General features: G+C 40.2%; 2 protein-coding genes across 2 annotated transcripts in view; both read right to left on the reverse strand.

Moving 5' to 3' along the window:
* The window catches only part of LOC116151592 (ankyrin repeat domain-containing protein 26-like), a 43,607-nt gene extending 27,519 nt beyond the window's left edge, over positions 1–16,088 (reverse strand). The window contains exons 1-9 of the mRNA XM_064490564.1: positions 15,794–16,088; positions 15,458–15,631; positions 12,318–12,424; positions 10,164–11,015; positions 9,340–9,422; positions 7,102–7,269; positions 6,451–6,502; positions 6,002–6,071; positions 1,550–1,643 (exon numbers count right to left, since the gene is read on the reverse strand). Coding sequence (XP_064346634.1) covers positions 1,550–1,643; positions 6,002–6,071; positions 6,451–6,502; positions 7,102–7,269; positions 9,340–9,422; positions 10,164–10,231 — 535 coding nt within the window. The 5' untranslated portion in view covers positions 10,232–11,015; positions 12,318–12,424; positions 15,458–15,631; positions 15,794–16,088. The remainder of the gene's footprint in view (positions 1–1,549; positions 1,644–6,001; positions 6,072–6,450; positions 6,503–7,101; positions 7,270–9,339; positions 9,423–10,163; positions 11,016–12,317; positions 12,425–15,457; positions 15,632–15,793) is intronic.
* Positions 10,874–16,782, reverse strand: LOC135319013 (ankyrin repeat domain-containing protein 7-like). The gene is made up of 5 exons (XM_064478084.1): positions 16,571–16,782; positions 15,794–15,908; positions 15,458–15,631; positions 12,318–12,424; positions 10,874–11,015 (listed from the first exon to the last, which is right to left on the reverse strand). The coding sequence occupies exons 1-5, from the start codon at positions 16,780–16,782 to the stop codon at positions 10,874–10,876; spliced, it is 750 nt and encodes a 249-aa protein (XP_064334154.1).
* Positions 16,783–16,962: the final 180 nt, after the last annotated feature.

Raw genomic sequence — 16,962 nt, forward strand, 5'->3', positions numbered from 1 at the left:
TTAAAAGGATTATTGTGAAACAAATATCTTATCAAAACATTAGGTATCATTAAAAACAACAACAACACAGCCAATGCTTCATATTCAAATTAATCTCACTTGAATAACAAATACCAATACAACATGTGTCTTTGAAGCCTGATAGGAGGAGTGGCTGTGGTTTACCCCAATTCTAGGCCCCCTCCTGATTCCAGTATTCTCTGGAGTGGCAGTGATCTAACCTGGCTTCAGTGCAAAGATACTGACGCCATCGAAAAGGAGTTCTCTCAAGTTTCCCCTCAATTCCAAAATCACCTACCTGTGGCCATTTTTCCCTCCTTCCTTCCTTTCACTTTCCTCTTCAAAGGTACCTCTAGATCTGCGGTCTTTATACTTCCCCTTCTCTATTCTTTGGATGGATGATGCCCACCATTTCTTTTCCCTCTCTGCTTAGCAGCAGTAGCTTACATCTCTAGTTTCTACTTCAACACTTTGCCTTGCTCTGGCTATGAACGTGCTCAGAAAGAAACACAAAATCATGCTTTTCCTTGATGCTGTTGTGTCTTTAAATCCCCAGTGGCTCTTTTCCCAGATTCCCCTAAACACAAGTCTACCCTCTGAGCGTGATCTGAAGACCAGCAACAAGGGCATCACCTGAGAGCTTGTTAGAAACGCAGACCCACTGCTCAGAATGTGCACTTTTCACTGGGTCCCCAGGTGACTGAGTGAAATGTGAGCAACTCCGGTCTATACCGAGTCTGCTTCTGCAGCACTCGGACTTAACTGATCCTTCTGAAATCCAGCCGCACGCGTCTCACTGTAACACTTCCCCGAAAGCTGCATCAGGAGTTGCAGACTTTCCAGTGGACTCTTTACCAGGCTCCAGCGCCCCTGAACTCCCCGGAACGCACCCTGCCCTCTTCCTCTTTCCCACTCTCTTCTGTTGGCCTATGAGACACCATCCTATAAGGCAGCAGCACGCTGCATGACACGAAGGTCCAGACATTGACAGCTGACCACACACGCCTGTGCTCACCCACGGCAGGCACACCCAGCTCTGCGTGATCAGGTACCGCAGTCCTCACCGCCTTCCTAATGATCGGGGGTCGGGGGAGTGGAACATTCTGCTGAGGTTCCCGGACAAGCTTTGGTGCTGGAAGCAGCTCACTTCATACCCACCTCATTTCAAACACTCCTCTTCCTTCTTCTAAAGAACTATCCTACATTCATTACCACCTCCTGCCAGGGACCCCCCCTCCTTTTCCTTCATTTTCTCCCCTCCTCTCTACCTCTCTCATTCTTCGCTCCCTCCTTCCCTCCTCCTGATTTCCTGACTGTCCTCAGGTCACAGAGCATCTTGAAAGAAAGCTAACAACTGAGCTCCTTAAACAGCATTCTAGTTTAATCTGTTGCTGACACCTGATAAGATATACAATTTACTTCCTTTCTTCCTCTTGTTTCTCACTATACGTTCAACAGGTGATTTTCTTTGGCTGAGAGAATAGATCCAAATCCATGTTTTAAATCAACATTCTGTCAAATGACTTTTTTTATAAAATACAGTGCTTACTTTCTATTTGTCCATTTAATGTATTTTTTTCTCCTAGACCTGCAGCTCCAGATAAATGACCAACATGGCTCCATAGTTGAATCTCGGAGGTACTCTGTTAAAATTAATATTAATAATGAGTTGCATAAAGATTCCCTTATCCCTTTCTAAGAAAATACCTGTGTTTCCTACCTTATTATTATTTTTAAATTTCCTACTTTAAAAGCAATTAGACTTAAAAACAAAATAAGCATATCCTGGAAACCCAAACATTTAAAGAGAAAATTTCATATAGACTCTCTAGATCAAGTCTATCTTTTATCTTCAGTTGGCTTCTGACTCTGTAAACTGAGCATGGAAAGCCAGAGCAAATATTTTCATAGACAAAATACTGACTTATGTGCAGATTTCAACAAAGAATTAACTTCAAAATACCTAATTCCATTCTGCATTCCTCGACAAAAGAAGAGGACATTTTAAAAAATACACATTTTTATATGTATAACTGAATTGCTTTGCAGTACACTTGAAACTAAAATTATAAACTGACTACACTTCAATAAAAAATAAAATTTAAAATATACATATTTAAACATATTCTTTAATACGTATACGTGCTGTAAAGTTAAAATGTTTCTTAGGACAGATATTGCTCTTAATATTAAAATAACATACTTGGCATGAAAAGAAGCCTTGGAGTGTGTCATGTTGAGTATCAACACAACACTGTGGAAACTGCTACATTTCAGGAAACAAAGGCTTAGCAGAATCTAACGATTATTTGATAAAACTTTTATTCATAAGAAAAATAGTTGAATAAATTACCAAAGTAGAAAGAAAAACATTTATGTTTAAATTAACAGCAGAGAAATTTTAAATGTAGCTATGCAGCTCTTCAAAAAGGTACCATAAGCTTTACATTACTAAGGGAAGAATAAGAACACTGTTTAGTGACCACCCGCATGTGCCAGGCCCTTATGATGCACATTCTCTTCTCTACACACAACAATAATAAAAGTGATCCTAAGGACGGTTACACACTTGCTGCTTCCTGGCCACTCCAAGATGCTGGAGCACCGTGATGAGCAGATGGGACCCGCTCTTCCCTCTGTCCAGAACATCCCTCCCCGGGACCTTCGTGTGACTGGCTCCTTCCTGTCCGTCACCTGGCAGCTTTGGTCACACTCAGCTCTTTTCTGACTACCTAAATTCCACCCTTACTCCACCCCCGGCCTAACTACAAACTCCCCCACTGTTGTCTGCCCTAACGCTCTCCACGTTCCTTAAGTGAAGGACTTACTGTCCCTGATAAAGGGTTCCTGTTTACTTGTTCTTCTTTTCCTGCTACTACAGCCTAACCCCTCAACTGCTACATTCAGTGTCTAGCTGCCTGGTGCTAGTCGGTGTTCAGGAACAGGAGTTTATTTAAGGTCAAAACATCTAAAGTCTCCAGAAGGCGTCAAGTACCAAAGCACTACATACCTATCGGAGATGTCTGGTACTAGTTTGCTGACACTTAACGTACCCCAAATGAGAAGTCCCCGTGCCCGCTCTAACGTTCCCATTTTATTGTCCTTCAGATTTTAGAAAAGTGTCCTCAACATTTCAGTAGGTCCCTAGTGGCCACTGTGATCATTCTGTCTTATATTTCTATAGCACCCTTTACAGTTGACAATGTGTTTTCACATTTGTTACCACAGTTTTGTTCACGACACATAACCTGAGAGGTAGGTATCAGTACCATGTTTTTGAACGAGGTCACTGACATTCAAACAAGTCAGACAAGTGTTTCCAAGATCCCATAGTGGGTCAGAACCAGGATGCCACGTCTGCTGACTTCAAGTACAGTGCTGTGCCACCAGGCAGGAGCTGCCGGGATCCAAGGGCTCAGGCTCTTACCTCTTTCCACGGCTGTCACCTTGGAATAGGTCACCACTACCCTGCACTTAGCTGCCTTCAAGTCCGGTCGCCATAAAGGTACTCAGTGCACGCTATTTTCCCTACCCGAAATGGGCTGTCCTCAGTAAAACATCACTAACCCAAACTGCTGGTATTTTAACCCCACATACTTATTACTATTCCCCATGCTTTTGCTTCTCCTGAAATGTTCTTTGCAGCTCTAACTGACAATCCAAATATATTAATACTTTGAAGTCACAAGCACTGTCTTTTCAAGGTCAAAGTGGTTAAACAAACAAACAAAAACACCCTTTTTTTGTGGGTTTGTTTTTTTTTTACTACAACCTGTTTCTCTCTGAGTCTCATTAAGAGTTTTACACATTCATTTATAACAAAGAAACAGCTGGTCACAGGCTGACAAAGAATTATTTTCTTTAGTTTTTAGAAAATGTAACTTCAGAACCCAAGCCGATTCCCTATGACTTCTAAGCCTTGGTTTTTGCACTACATACACCAGTTTCATTAGGTGAGTCTGGAAAATTAACAGACGTGCAGTCTGCAGTGGTATGACACGTGGCACAGAATGACTTTATTAAGTGTGGTATAAAATGAGGAAAAAATTTTGCTGGGCAGATGTAAAAGTGAGAAAGTGAAGTCAAAACATCCCTCCATTTATGTTTTAACATGACTAGTCAAGTACAAACTTAAGGCAAGAAAAAAAGGAAAATGTAAGTATAACAAGGCATGTGGAGATATACATGTATTTCAGCATTTATATATAATAGATCGGTGATGTATCAATATTGTCAGGGATATACTATGAATGAAAGCCTCTGTTTAACCTTTTTATTATATATATAAAAATATATAAATTACATATGCAAGTATATATATTATTCTTCAGCAAATTTTATAAAAATATCAAAATATATGATATATAAAACAAAGGCCTTTGTTCATAATATATCCCCAATAATACTGACTTGTACTAATCTACAACCGTTTGTTTGTAAATACTACTATAAGTAAGACTTAAATTTTGTCACTAGAAGTCGCTCAATTGAACACGGTCATCTCTCACTACCTGAGCACTGTGAATTATTACTAGAGAGAGAGAAAAATAGATTTTAGAAACTTCCTAACACATCAACTTTCCACTTAGAGGAAGAACAGGTAATCAGGATTCTAAGGATAATATATAGCTTGAAAAGATACATTGAATGGAACATGAGAGGGGGCTAAAAAGAAGGTTAAAAAGTTTTCATCTCAAATTCTAAGCTCACAATTGGTAGATACTGGAAAACAGACTGTAACTTATTCCTATTCATCATATGCTTCTTATCTATTTCCTTGGCATTTATGACAGATTTCCTGTCATAACAACTGAACTTTTACAACCTAAACAAAGGGAATAGAAATTTAAGTCATATTTTTAGAATTCAAATAGATTTCATTATGACGTAGTACGTGTACTATATTACCTGTACAATCAAATAGATTTCATTATGATAGAGTATGTGTGTTATATAACCTGCAGCGTGGTGCAGAAGTCCATGTCTCCTCATGCACTCACATTCAAAAAATACTAAAATGTTTCTTACATTTAAGACCTTATTCTAGGTGCTCCAGGAAATGCACAATTACGTTCCCTAATCTCTAGCGGTGTATACTGATGCAGGGGTTATAAAATGAATATGTAAATCACTATACTACAAAGTATCTGAAACTTGAAATTTTAGAATGGGACACGAGGACTGGACATACTTTTTTAAACTATAATACAAAAGAATTCTGAAGTAGGTTTTATCATATGGTTGTTATTAACAGTCTACTTTGAGAGCTGGTTGTTATTTCAGGGAAAACATGTATTCTTCAATTAGATGAGGAGTTTTGAATATACTCTTAATGGGATAATTTAGAAAACACAGAGGAATCTATAATATGGATTTTGAGAAACAGAATTTTAATTTCTAAATTTCTATAATTTCAATTATTATTTTAGTCTTAATGCAGAACCAGAGATAGAAATAAAGTAAAACAAACAAACAAACAAATAAAACAATAACCTCTTTCCTCACAACTCTCTGATACCAAAAGAAAAAGTGTCCAAGGGGAAAAAAACAGACACATGCTATGCAGTTTTGGAACTGAAAGGCCCCAGGAAGAGGCCATGATTATCACAGTAAGTAGCTGTGTGCACTGAAGATGTCCCTGAAGCACGAGTATTATACAAGTGCCGTCAGTGTGGATTAAAAGTCAAAGAACCCTTATCCTTGGCCAAGCTTCACACTTCCTCTATGGTGGGAAACCTTTTCACAGTACAGTTTTCCTGTCACTATATATGTTCTAGTCCATTTTGCTTCAGCCTTATCTTCAGTATTTACCAAAGTAAAAAAAAGAAAAGAAAAAGAAAAAAATCAACCTGTCATATTTTTATAAAATGGTTTACTCTGACCAAATTTCTAACACAAACATAAAACAATGATAGGCAGAGCACTGCTAAATTTTAAGAGTAAATACTACACAAAACTAAATTCAGAGCAGAAAAATGAATTTCACAAGAGAACACTTTACCTTGGGAGTAAGAGCTAAGTCATCATCCGATGGAGGCCTTGAATCATCAATATCATCTTTGGGTGAAACGCTTTGGAGCAAAAATACACAACAAAAATGAGTGAGTTCATTTCTTTAAACAAACTAGTCACAAAAGTCTATGCTGAGGGATAAGAAAGCAGATCTGGGAGCCAGGCTGCCTGATGGTCAAGTCACAGCTCAACTACTTGCTAACCATGGAATCATGGGTCAACCAGTCAACCTCCTTAAGCTACACTTGCTTAGTTAACTAACAGTAAGCTGTATCAGCACAGCTACTCTGCAAAGCTGTTGTGGTGACTGTACGAGGTAACAAATGTCAAGTACATAACACGGTGTCTAACCCAGAGTAGGACACTCAACAAGCCTTGTTTCTTTTCTCTGTGTTCCCTTAGTCAACATGTAATTTTCAAAAATCCATAAAATCCTACCTGATGACAGAGATATCTTCATTCCTCGGTGAAACCTCAACCATTAAATCCGCTATTAAGGAAAAAAGTAAAATAGACTTCATATCAGCAATAGAAAAACACAGAATATTTAAAGTGTAAGACCAATGTTCTGTTAACAAGCTTTCCTTTGGGACCACACCTGGAGACTACACACTTGAGTGAATACTGAGTATACTCCTGGTAGGTAATTAATGCATAAAAGCCACTACCCCTCCTTTATATTTACCAAAAAGAAAAAGGGTGTTTATCCAAGTTTGGTATCTTGAAGTGAATTGTTGTTTACAAGGACCAAAATCCCAACCAAACTTTACAAGACTCACAAAAGAATGATAATCATTACTACAATCAGCATCATAAACTGACAACATCACGCTCACACAGCGTGGTGTTTCTGGACGACACCCATGGGACTAACCCACCCTGCCATTTAGCTTTGTCAGCCTCGTGTTATCTGGGCACGGTCATCCCTTTTCGTTCACATACGGTCTAGGGCTGCCTTCACACTGCAATGGCAGACATGAGTACATGTGACAGACACCACATGGCCTAAAATATTGACTCTCTGGCCCTTTGTAGAAAAAGCTTGTGCATCCCTGCCTTATGTCACAACCAGGAAACCCTAAGACTCACGTCGAATCTTCTTACTCTTCTGCTCAACATTCTTCAGTGGATCCATGCGGCTGCCATTGCTGGTTCCCAACTCGACAACCATTTCTTCTTTGTCGTCCTTGCCAGACAATTGCAACTTTTCTTTGATGTTTTCTGCCCCAGTACGCGAAGAAGGTAATCTCTTCCTAGCTGCAAAAAGAGAAATGATTATTCTGCGGTCATCACAGTAACTACATCTCCTTCCCCCGTGGCTGGTTTAGGCATGAGCATGCGATGTAGCCCAGCCAGTAAGATGCCAGGGGAAGTCTACCGGAAGCGTCTGTTTTCTTCCTCGTTAACAGGAAACATGCAGAGGGAAGCAGCCCTCCTCGCCTGCGGATACTGTCAGGTGAGAAGACGACGCTTGGAGCTGCTGCCAATCAGCAGACCAGGAAAGGCGACATCAAACACCAGCAGCCTCACAGCTGAAGGAGGGACAGCGTCTGGGATCCTGACGACATCACCGAACCTTCTAACCAATCCTGACTCCTGTTGCTGTAGCCACTGTTACTTAGGGCTCCTATTATTATTTGTGGCTAAAAGCATTCTGACACATTTCCCAAGGTCTACAGCAGACCTCCTCCTTTCTATAGTACTAGAAAGGCTTTCAGAAGCGTGCCTGAGCTAGGTAGTCACCTCGTTCCCAACCATTCCTACAGCATCCTTCCTGCACCAACAAAACGAAACTCATAGATCCTGCAAAGTTCACTGGCACATCTTAGCCTCTGCACTGCTGTCCTTTCTGCCAAATGTAATCTTCAAAGATGTTCCGCCCACCAAACACTGCCCTTCTGCCTCCTTCCCTGGCAAACTTCTACTCGCTCTGCATGGCTTACCTGACATCCTACCCACTTTTCAAAAACTTCTTTCCTCACCATGGACTTAAAGTATTTGGCACGTATTAAATACCAATAAAAATATATATAAAGACAGTTACAAAGTCCTCGTGGGCTCTGGGACACAGTAAGCAGAGAATAAAGTAAAGCAAATCTTAAAAATGGTGATGACAGTAACGAGCTCCCGGAGGCCAGGAACTGTGCTTTTGACCTGTTCGCATTCTGTAAAGTTAGAGTGGCGATTAGTACCTAAAAGACACTTGAGAGTCATCTGTTAAGTGGATGAATTAACAGATAAGAATGTTTTCTTTGAAAATCCTGTTTAAAAAAAATACACACATTAACCAGGGACAACTCTGTTGTGTTATGAGCACCTTGAAGACCAAAACTCTGTCTATTCCATCTTTGTATTTCCTGAAACAGAAGTTCTTTGCTTGATCCAGGCCTACCAAGTTAAAGGTGCCCTCATACAGTTCAGACCGAACAGCACCCTAGGGGTCACATCTAGGCAACATAGTCTTCTTTTTTTCATATGAAGCACTTCTGTGCTTTTATTACAATTTGTTGAGTCCTGAGTTGTGCTATTTGAGTATTTATTATGACAATCCTTTAACTAATGGCAATAGAAAATCTTGTTCCAACAAAATATAGTTTCATGACAAGAATCCCCCAAAAACAAGAAAACATCTGACTCTCATGAAGGCAACATATCTCATTCTGTTTGCACTTCTGAGGAATGCAATCGGTAAGAAAGAGACCTTGTTGGTGTAATGATGTGAAAAGTAACCAGTGCTTCTCAACAAGACACTGCTTTCCTGACTTCTGCACTATCACTAGGTATCTTTAAAAAACAATCTCTTATTAGTATGCTACACACTGGCCCAGCTGTGCAGTTCTAATTGTTGGCCATTTGTTTACAGCACCAGGAAGGTATTCCTGAGCTCCCAGTGTTAAAGACAATAACTTTTTAGTGAGACTACTCATTATGCAATAACTAGCATTCATTTACTGGAAGTAATCCGTTTGCTGTAAAAATTAAAGATCCAGTTCTGTAACAAGGCCAACTTGTTATAATGTTAGAGGAAATGTACAACAAAGTGAAAACCCTGTTTTTCTTATTTACACAAAGATGTAATATGGCATTTCAGGAGCCATGATTAAATAAATGAATTTGTTTTCAGACAATATTGTCTCACATTTTAAATTACCTACAATTAACTTCTTAAATAATTCTGAATACTAGACCATTAAGAAAAAATTAATGAAAAAAATAAAAACATACATGAAATTTACACACTGGCTTTTTTCACTGCTCTTCCATTATCAAAATTTCCTCAATCTTACTTCCTTATCTATGGTAGGCCCAACAAGAGTAACTTATTACCAGAACTCTGTCCTAGGTCGGTAGTTTGAGGGGGAGTAGTTGGTATATTTCCATCCGTGTAGTCGACAATCAGCTGGTAAAGGCTGTGTATTAAAAAATGGGATAAATAAATATTACTACTTGAATACTAATATCAAAAACAATTACCAAGTATATTAAATTCTTAGATTATTTCAGACAATATCAGAGGTAATATCAAAACTTCAACTGTCCCATATACTTCAAACTTGTACAATCTACACTTTTAAATTTAGGATGTATAATTAAAAAAGAAAAAAAAGGAAGGTGGAGTAGTCATGAACTGAGGGCAGTACAGCTCAGTAAGTTAACTAGAGCGAGCCTGACATAAGGAAAGTGTCTCGAAGTCAGAAGTCCCCGCTCTATAACCAACAACTATTTGTTCCTGGAAAAGGGGCTTCTCTTCAGCTCAAAGTCTTCCTTTATAAAACTGGGATCTTACTGTCTTGTTAGGCAATTAGTTATTAATACTCATAAGACTATTACAAAGATTTAATCAGATAATGTATTCCTCAGATGCTGAGAGAAATAGGGGAAGAATGGAATAATCTGTTCTTGAACTTTAATGCTGGAACTATTTGAGAATCCCAAATAAAACCCAATGTGTGTTTTTTTTTATAGGTGTAACATTTAGATGTGGCAGTTTTCAGAAAATGTTACAAATTATGGTGATTAGCTGTTCTTCGTGGTTTATAATTCAGGACACCTCAGCTACTATATAACTTGGAGCTAAACTCATTTATAAATATATGACCTCATACAAGCATATGTATGAGAACTAAACAAGCTGTCACGCCGAAGTTTACGTGTCGATCGCCACGAAGACCGCGGAAACTGGATCAGCACAGGCATCCCGGGAGCAGAGGTCAGTCATGACCCGACTGCACGACCAGTTTCTTTTTCCTTTTCTTCTTTTAAAATTTTATTAAAGGTCTTTAGAGAGCAACATCCAGACCCAGACTCAGCTGCCAAGGAGATCCTGTTAAAACTAGTTTTAGTACCAACGCTGCAGCAACAGAATCAAGGGAAACAAGAGAACGATTAGCATGCCCTCGCCCTGCCCCAATGCCTTTGGGAGAGGATTGTCACTGTGGCCTTAGGGAATCCCTTAGGTTCTCGAAAAATTCAAGAGGAAGATTATAGAAGAAAGCCCCCAAAGGAAAATACAGGATTTTCTGCTCTGCTAAACATTTCAAGACCCAAATGACTAGTTAGAAAAATCAGATATGTGACATTACTTGGACCGCAAGCATAGGGGTTACACTGGAATGAAATGGAGACCAGTAGGACCCTAAGGATAAAGGTCTTACAAACCCTGAGATAAAGAACCCCGTGCCCACTGCTCCATCTCACTAGTCTGGCCTTTTGCTGGTTTCCAGCTGGTGATGGGGAGGGTCTCACTGCCATCCCCAAAGTGCCTGCTCCCAACTAGGAACTCTCACCTGTCATGTAACAAGGAACAGTTAGGTCATTTTCAACCTCAATTTACAGATAACTGCCATTTTAATGTAAACACTTACTGTTTAAAACCATTACGACAAGCATATCTTTCAGCAGACATTCCGTGTAAATCTCGAGAACTGGCATTAACGTGCTTCTGAAGCAGCAGCTTGACTGTGTCCGGTGAGTCATGAAACACAGCAAGCATGAGCGCTGATCTAAAATAAAAGAGACAACTTCACCCTTAGGAACTTAGTTAGCGTAACTCAAGCAGTTAATTTGGTCTAGTTTACCAAGTTAATATCTAGCCCACCCCTGGAGAACTGACCATTTACATGCTCAAGTGCTCATCTTTGCAAATCCCCTCCAAGGCCAAAATGGAGGGACAAAAAGAAGCCTCCTGTCCTACTAGGGTAGCACATAGTAGAAGCTGCTAACTTAAAGTCCTCTGATGGACAAGAAAGGATACTGAGGTCACTTATCTGAAGTAGGTAAAGGTTTAAATAAAGGATTCCCCATTTCTTCTCTAGTCTGAAATATAATACTTTAAAATCAGCTAGAGGTCAGGTAAGGAGAAGCTGTTTGCAGGCTGAAAACAGTAACATGAATAAAAATGGCAACAAAAATAGTCACGGCTGCAGTTAACCACGCTGAGAAGCATGTGCCCGGCACTAACCTGAACAGTCTACGCATGGTCTTTCTTAGGCACAACCACCCTTGAAGGATGTACGACGACCCTCCTTTACGTGACAGGAAACGTACTGGTTGGTGATAAATCATGTCCCCCAGGTAACACACCTGACCAGCAGGAGAGCTGGGAATTCAACCTCGTCTGACTCTAAAGCCCAGCTCCTTCCTCTCTATCATCCACCAATGACCTGTCTTCTTTAAAGGGAGTGCTTATTGAATAATTCGAGCTATTTTTCTTCCTTCTACCATTATCAATTGAAAATAAAAACATCAAACTGTACTAGAAATGAAAAAGGATAAAAACTGATGAGCCCACAGTATCTGGTCATAGTTACTCTCTTAGTGATACTCACTTAGTGATAACCTAAACACATCACTATCCTTCAAAGAAAGTAATTTAAAGCATCCAAAAGGCAAAACAAACTCCTCTCTGTTTAATATGCATCTTTTAAGAAAAAAATATACACCAAGTAGAGGTTAAAAAAATTATAAAATGAAGAAATTCAACACTGTCTCATAAGGTAAATTAAAATTAGAGTCCATACTAATAAAACTAAAATGAAATCCCTGAACTATGGTAAGATCACATGACCAAAAAAATCAGGTTGCAAATGACAGCAGTCACTACCATAAAGGAAGATGAATCCTGCTGCATACCGTTCTTCGTGACACCAGGCAGAATAATTGCTTTTCTACCTGACTGAGGATGTGTTGATTCCAAGTTAATCCTCTTCTTATTAAGTTAATCTTTCTGATTGGCTGTTACTACTCTAGAACAACATTAAGATTAAACAAAAAAAAAAAGAGGGAGAGAGAACAAACTATTGTACCTTTGCATCTTGTCGACTGCATGTACATTTGCCCCGTTCTCAATCAAAAATTTGACCATCTCTTCTTTGTTCTCCCTGACGGCGACTAAAAATGGTGTGAAGTTAGACTGTAAAATAGTAAAAACATTTGATAATGTACAAAATTACATATACATTTCAAAACTGAATTTAAAAACTTAAGCCTCTGAACTTAAAACATATACTATAAAAAAGTAAATAACAAGTAGCCCCTTCCTCCTCGCCCCTCTGTGCCCCTTCTCTTAAAAAGGTTCCTCCTTGGCCTCCTGGAAAGTTTCCCTGTGAAGTCATTCTCTGAAACCCACTTCAGACATTTGCTGGTTCCAAGAACCTTCGCTTCTATCGCAGCGTGTGTCAGGCATTCTCTAGTTACCTTACTGCTCAACTACTACTCCTGACACTCTAAACACTGCTCCAGAGAGAGCCATTTAGCTACTGAATCAACTACATTTTTAAGGAGCCACGCTGAGGAGAAAGATACCATACTGTCTGCAACATGCATAACCTATCCAGTTACAACTACGACTAATCTCATAAAGCTTGCACACATTCCAATGGGAATATGACTACTTGCATGTAAAGAAAAGGTTTTTCTTAAACCAACTTATAAATTCTAATTTGAAAACTTCCATCCCACTCTTAAGGGATTATTATAAAATATGAAGTAGACTATAAATTAATATAGGCTGTCTTTAAAATATTGAAATACTTATCAAAATATACAACAGGAATTGTAAATTCAAATGCTTACAGAGGCAACATAGGTGGCCCGAGTAAGTGAAGGTCCCAGGTGAGGACAGCACACCGGAGAACACACGCCCCACCGAGAAGGGGCCACCTCTGCAGGGCAGACCGTACAGGAGCCTGGGCTCAAGGGGGACCAGATTTGATTCTTGAGGAGAAGTTCTGAAGTGCAGATTTCTGCACAAGTCTCCTAAATTTTAAATGTTGACTCAATGTGTGGAGACAAACTGAACATACCCAGGGCCATGTTTAGTCTATAGCCCACTTGTGTTTTTATGTTTGCTGTGTTTCCAAACAGTTGGGTGTAAATCAAGTATTTGTATGTAAAACCTTGCCTTCCTGTAGAATCATATGTCTTACACACGAAAACACTGGACCCCAACATGAAATAAAAATTGTGATTAAGACTCATAATACCCACTTCAAGAATTTTTCCAATGCCTGCTAAAACTACAATCTACCTGTATCTTATTCTCCCTGATTGTTAATCAAATGGATCATCAGTTCATAAGACGGCTGAAACTAAATTATTATAACAATTCCAATTTGTTACTAATGTCATGGGTCTTGATGTTTAAAACTGCCATCTTGCATGGTACACTTATATACAATGGAATACGACTCAGCCATAAAAAAGAATGAAATAATGCCACTTGCAGCAACATCGAAGGACCTAGAGAGTCTCATACTGAGTGAGGTAAGTCAGAAAGTGAAAGACAAATCCCATAGGCTATCACTTAATATGTGGACTCTAAAATATGATACAAATGAACTTATTTACAAAGCAGAAACAGACTCACAGACATAGAAAACAAACTGGTGGTTACCAAAGGGGAAAGGGGTGGGAGAAGAATAAATTAGCAGTTTTGGACTAGCAGATAGAAACTACTATATATAAAATAGATGAACAACAAGGTCCTACTGTATATACTACAGGGAACTATACTCAATATCCTGTAATACACCATAACGGAAAAGAATATGAATATATATATGTACATACATATAACAGAAAAAGAATATATATAGCTGAATAAGAATATATATATAATTGAATAAGAATATATATAACTGAATAAGAATTTTATATTTAACTGAATAAGAATATATATATATAACTGAATAAGAATATATATATATAAAATAGAACCACTTTGCTGTACACCAGAAACTATCACAACACTGTAACTAGACTTTAATTTTAAAAAGCTGTCATCTTGATTATGTTAGGGCTCAGTGAATCTAACAGATAGATTGCAAGAGTCTGTCACACAGCTTTAACCAAAAGAAGGCTCATGATTTCCTATTACTGCAATCAGAAAAACCCTGTTGACCTAATGACCTGGATGGGAACAAATGGTGCAATATCTTTAAAGGGTCTGACTCTACTTACTGAATCACTCACCACAACCAAGTTTCTAAGACTGTCTGAGAGCCACTGAATGATCAGTGGTTAGAAGGGAAAAGGAGCTACTCTTCAAGGCAATAGATACTGCCAGTAATATTGCCAGGAAGAGACGGATAGAAGTCAGGCTAACATGGCTGGAAACGAGAGCACTGAAAGAAGCAGCATCTATCAAACCCCCGCTCTTCCAGAGACGTCTTCTTTTTGAGATCTGTGAATTTACATGTATTATATATATCCATTCAATAGTCCTTAACCAAGGGTTGTATCAGAATCTCAGGGAAGTATTTCCAAATACCTGTGTCCAGACCTGAGTAGGCTTATTCAATCCAAATCTTCAGGGGAGAGCCAGGAGGAAAAGCAGGAGGACCACCTGCGCCATCACTTGCTCCCCACCTACGGCCACAGCCCCGCAGGGGAGCTGCACCCGGCTGAGCATGGAAGAACCCAAGGTGAAGGTGTACGTGGAGGGCCATGTGGCCACCAGCACAGGTGAATGCCCCTGCTGGCTGTCAAACATGACCTGACCTCACTTGCCCAGATTCTAGAACCTGGGATCCTGGGGTGCTCAGGGCCTGTGGTTTGCTGCCTCCCCTGCCCAGGTGCAGTCACCCAGCTCCCCTTGCTGGGTACTGGGTTCCTTCCTCCTCCCACCCACCCCCAGGCAGGCACCCAGCCCTTGCCATCACTTCACTCCCCGCAAGCCTTCATCTTCTCTAGGCTCTGAGCCTACCACCCACTCCCAGGCACTTCCTAATGGGAAGTTGCTCCTTCTGGGGTACAAGTGCGGCTGGGAGACAGAGCTCTGCCCTTTCTGTGGGCACTACCTCTAACCCCTGGCCTTGGCTTTGGAGTTGTTTCCATGGTAACAGGGCCTGGTGTATTCAGTATACATTCTACTATAAATAAAACACCTGTAGCTAGAAAAATCCCTGTATTTCAAATATCTTGTAAATAGTCAGCTGAGCTATACCTGGTTTATCGCCTCGATGTTTGCCTTATAGTGGAGCAGCTCTGCTGCAATTGATGTATCTTCAGCCAAGACGGCGTAATGCAGAGCAGTGTTCTGACAGTTGTCCGCAAGATTTGGGTCAGCACCCTGTTTCAGCAGGATAGTGACACACACTTCTTTCTGGCATTGTACAGCCTGTTGGTATCACACCAAGAAACAGACTGTAAGTACTAGGCATTCCAAGTTAACATTCCTCAAGTCCCAGCAGCTCGTTATATTTAAAACAGATACATTCATTTTTATTCTAAGTAAGTAAATCGAATCCATCTCACGTGGACACGGTTGGCTGCTACACACCTTGATGAGAGCTGTCTTGCTTTCCTCATCACGAGCATCCAGGTCACACTTCCACTGGATAAGGAGAGCCACCACTGATGACTGGCCGCTGGCGCAGGCTAAGTGTAGTGCAGTCCTGAGAACATGAGAGGACTTTTTAGGAAATTAGAGCGTACTAGTTCAAAGGTACAGTTACTCGTGTAATTGTAAACATTCAACAGCATGCTATTCCTACCCCTTTAAAACTAACATTTAGTCTTCTTATCTTCGTTCTTTCTATGGGGAAAGAACAATATTTATTAGCTCTTATTACTCACCACATTAATGGAAGAACTACCTGTTTCAATAGAAAGGGCATGCCGTTGAGATTCAGCTCACCTTGGGTCTGACTTCTACTTTAACTCTGTCCCTTATTAGCTCTCACTTAGCCTGACTGTGCCTCAATTTCCTCATCAACAAAATGGGCATGAAGTAGTAGTTATCTTACAGGACGCCGCCATGATGCTTAAATGAAAAGCTATGCAAAGTGTCTGGCAGTTGAACAGCTCAATAATTGTTAGATAATATTATAATTGTTACCTTTACTGTTTTACCAAGACAACATTTCAATTAAGTAAAATGATAGTGTATCTACTTTGCTGCTGCAAGGATGAGAACACTGTACTTCAATGATTCTAACATGCTCATTGTCTCACACTTGAACATCTCTGACATGGGAAGGCAATTTAAAATCCATGTCTTACAACCACAGTTGGCAGCTCCTCCTAGGCCCGCCCCACCCCGCACCACCTCTGTTACCTGTTCTTCCTGTCTCTGCTGTCTACATTTTTCTTATGTGACAGCAGCTCCTGCACTGTACGCGTGTCACCTAAATATGCGGCTTTGTGGAACTCCTTTAGCTCACACCTATGGACATGATACCCAGGCACAGGCTTCTCATGACTCCTGCGCTCTCTCTGATGGATGCTGAAGTCCACCCAGTTCACGAACTCAACGAGTCTCTTCTTCATCTGGCTTATCGCCTTCCGACACCGCTCACTTCCCTCCTGGTCTCTTGCCACCTCCCAATCTCAGCGCTGGCGCTGCAGAAGAGCCACAGAGGTCTCGCTGCCACACCTTGGCTGTGAAGCTCAGCGGCTTGGAATGTTTGGTCCGGAACACTCGTAGCCTAGCAACAGCACTGACCCTCA

Source organism: Camelus dromedarius, chromosome 2 (assembly GCF_036321535.1).
Source record: "Camelus dromedarius isolate mCamDro1 chromosome 2, mCamDro1.pat, whole genome shotgun sequence".
Lineage (NCBI taxonomy): Eukaryota > Metazoa > Chordata > Mammalia > Artiodactyla > Camelidae > Camelus > Camelus dromedarius.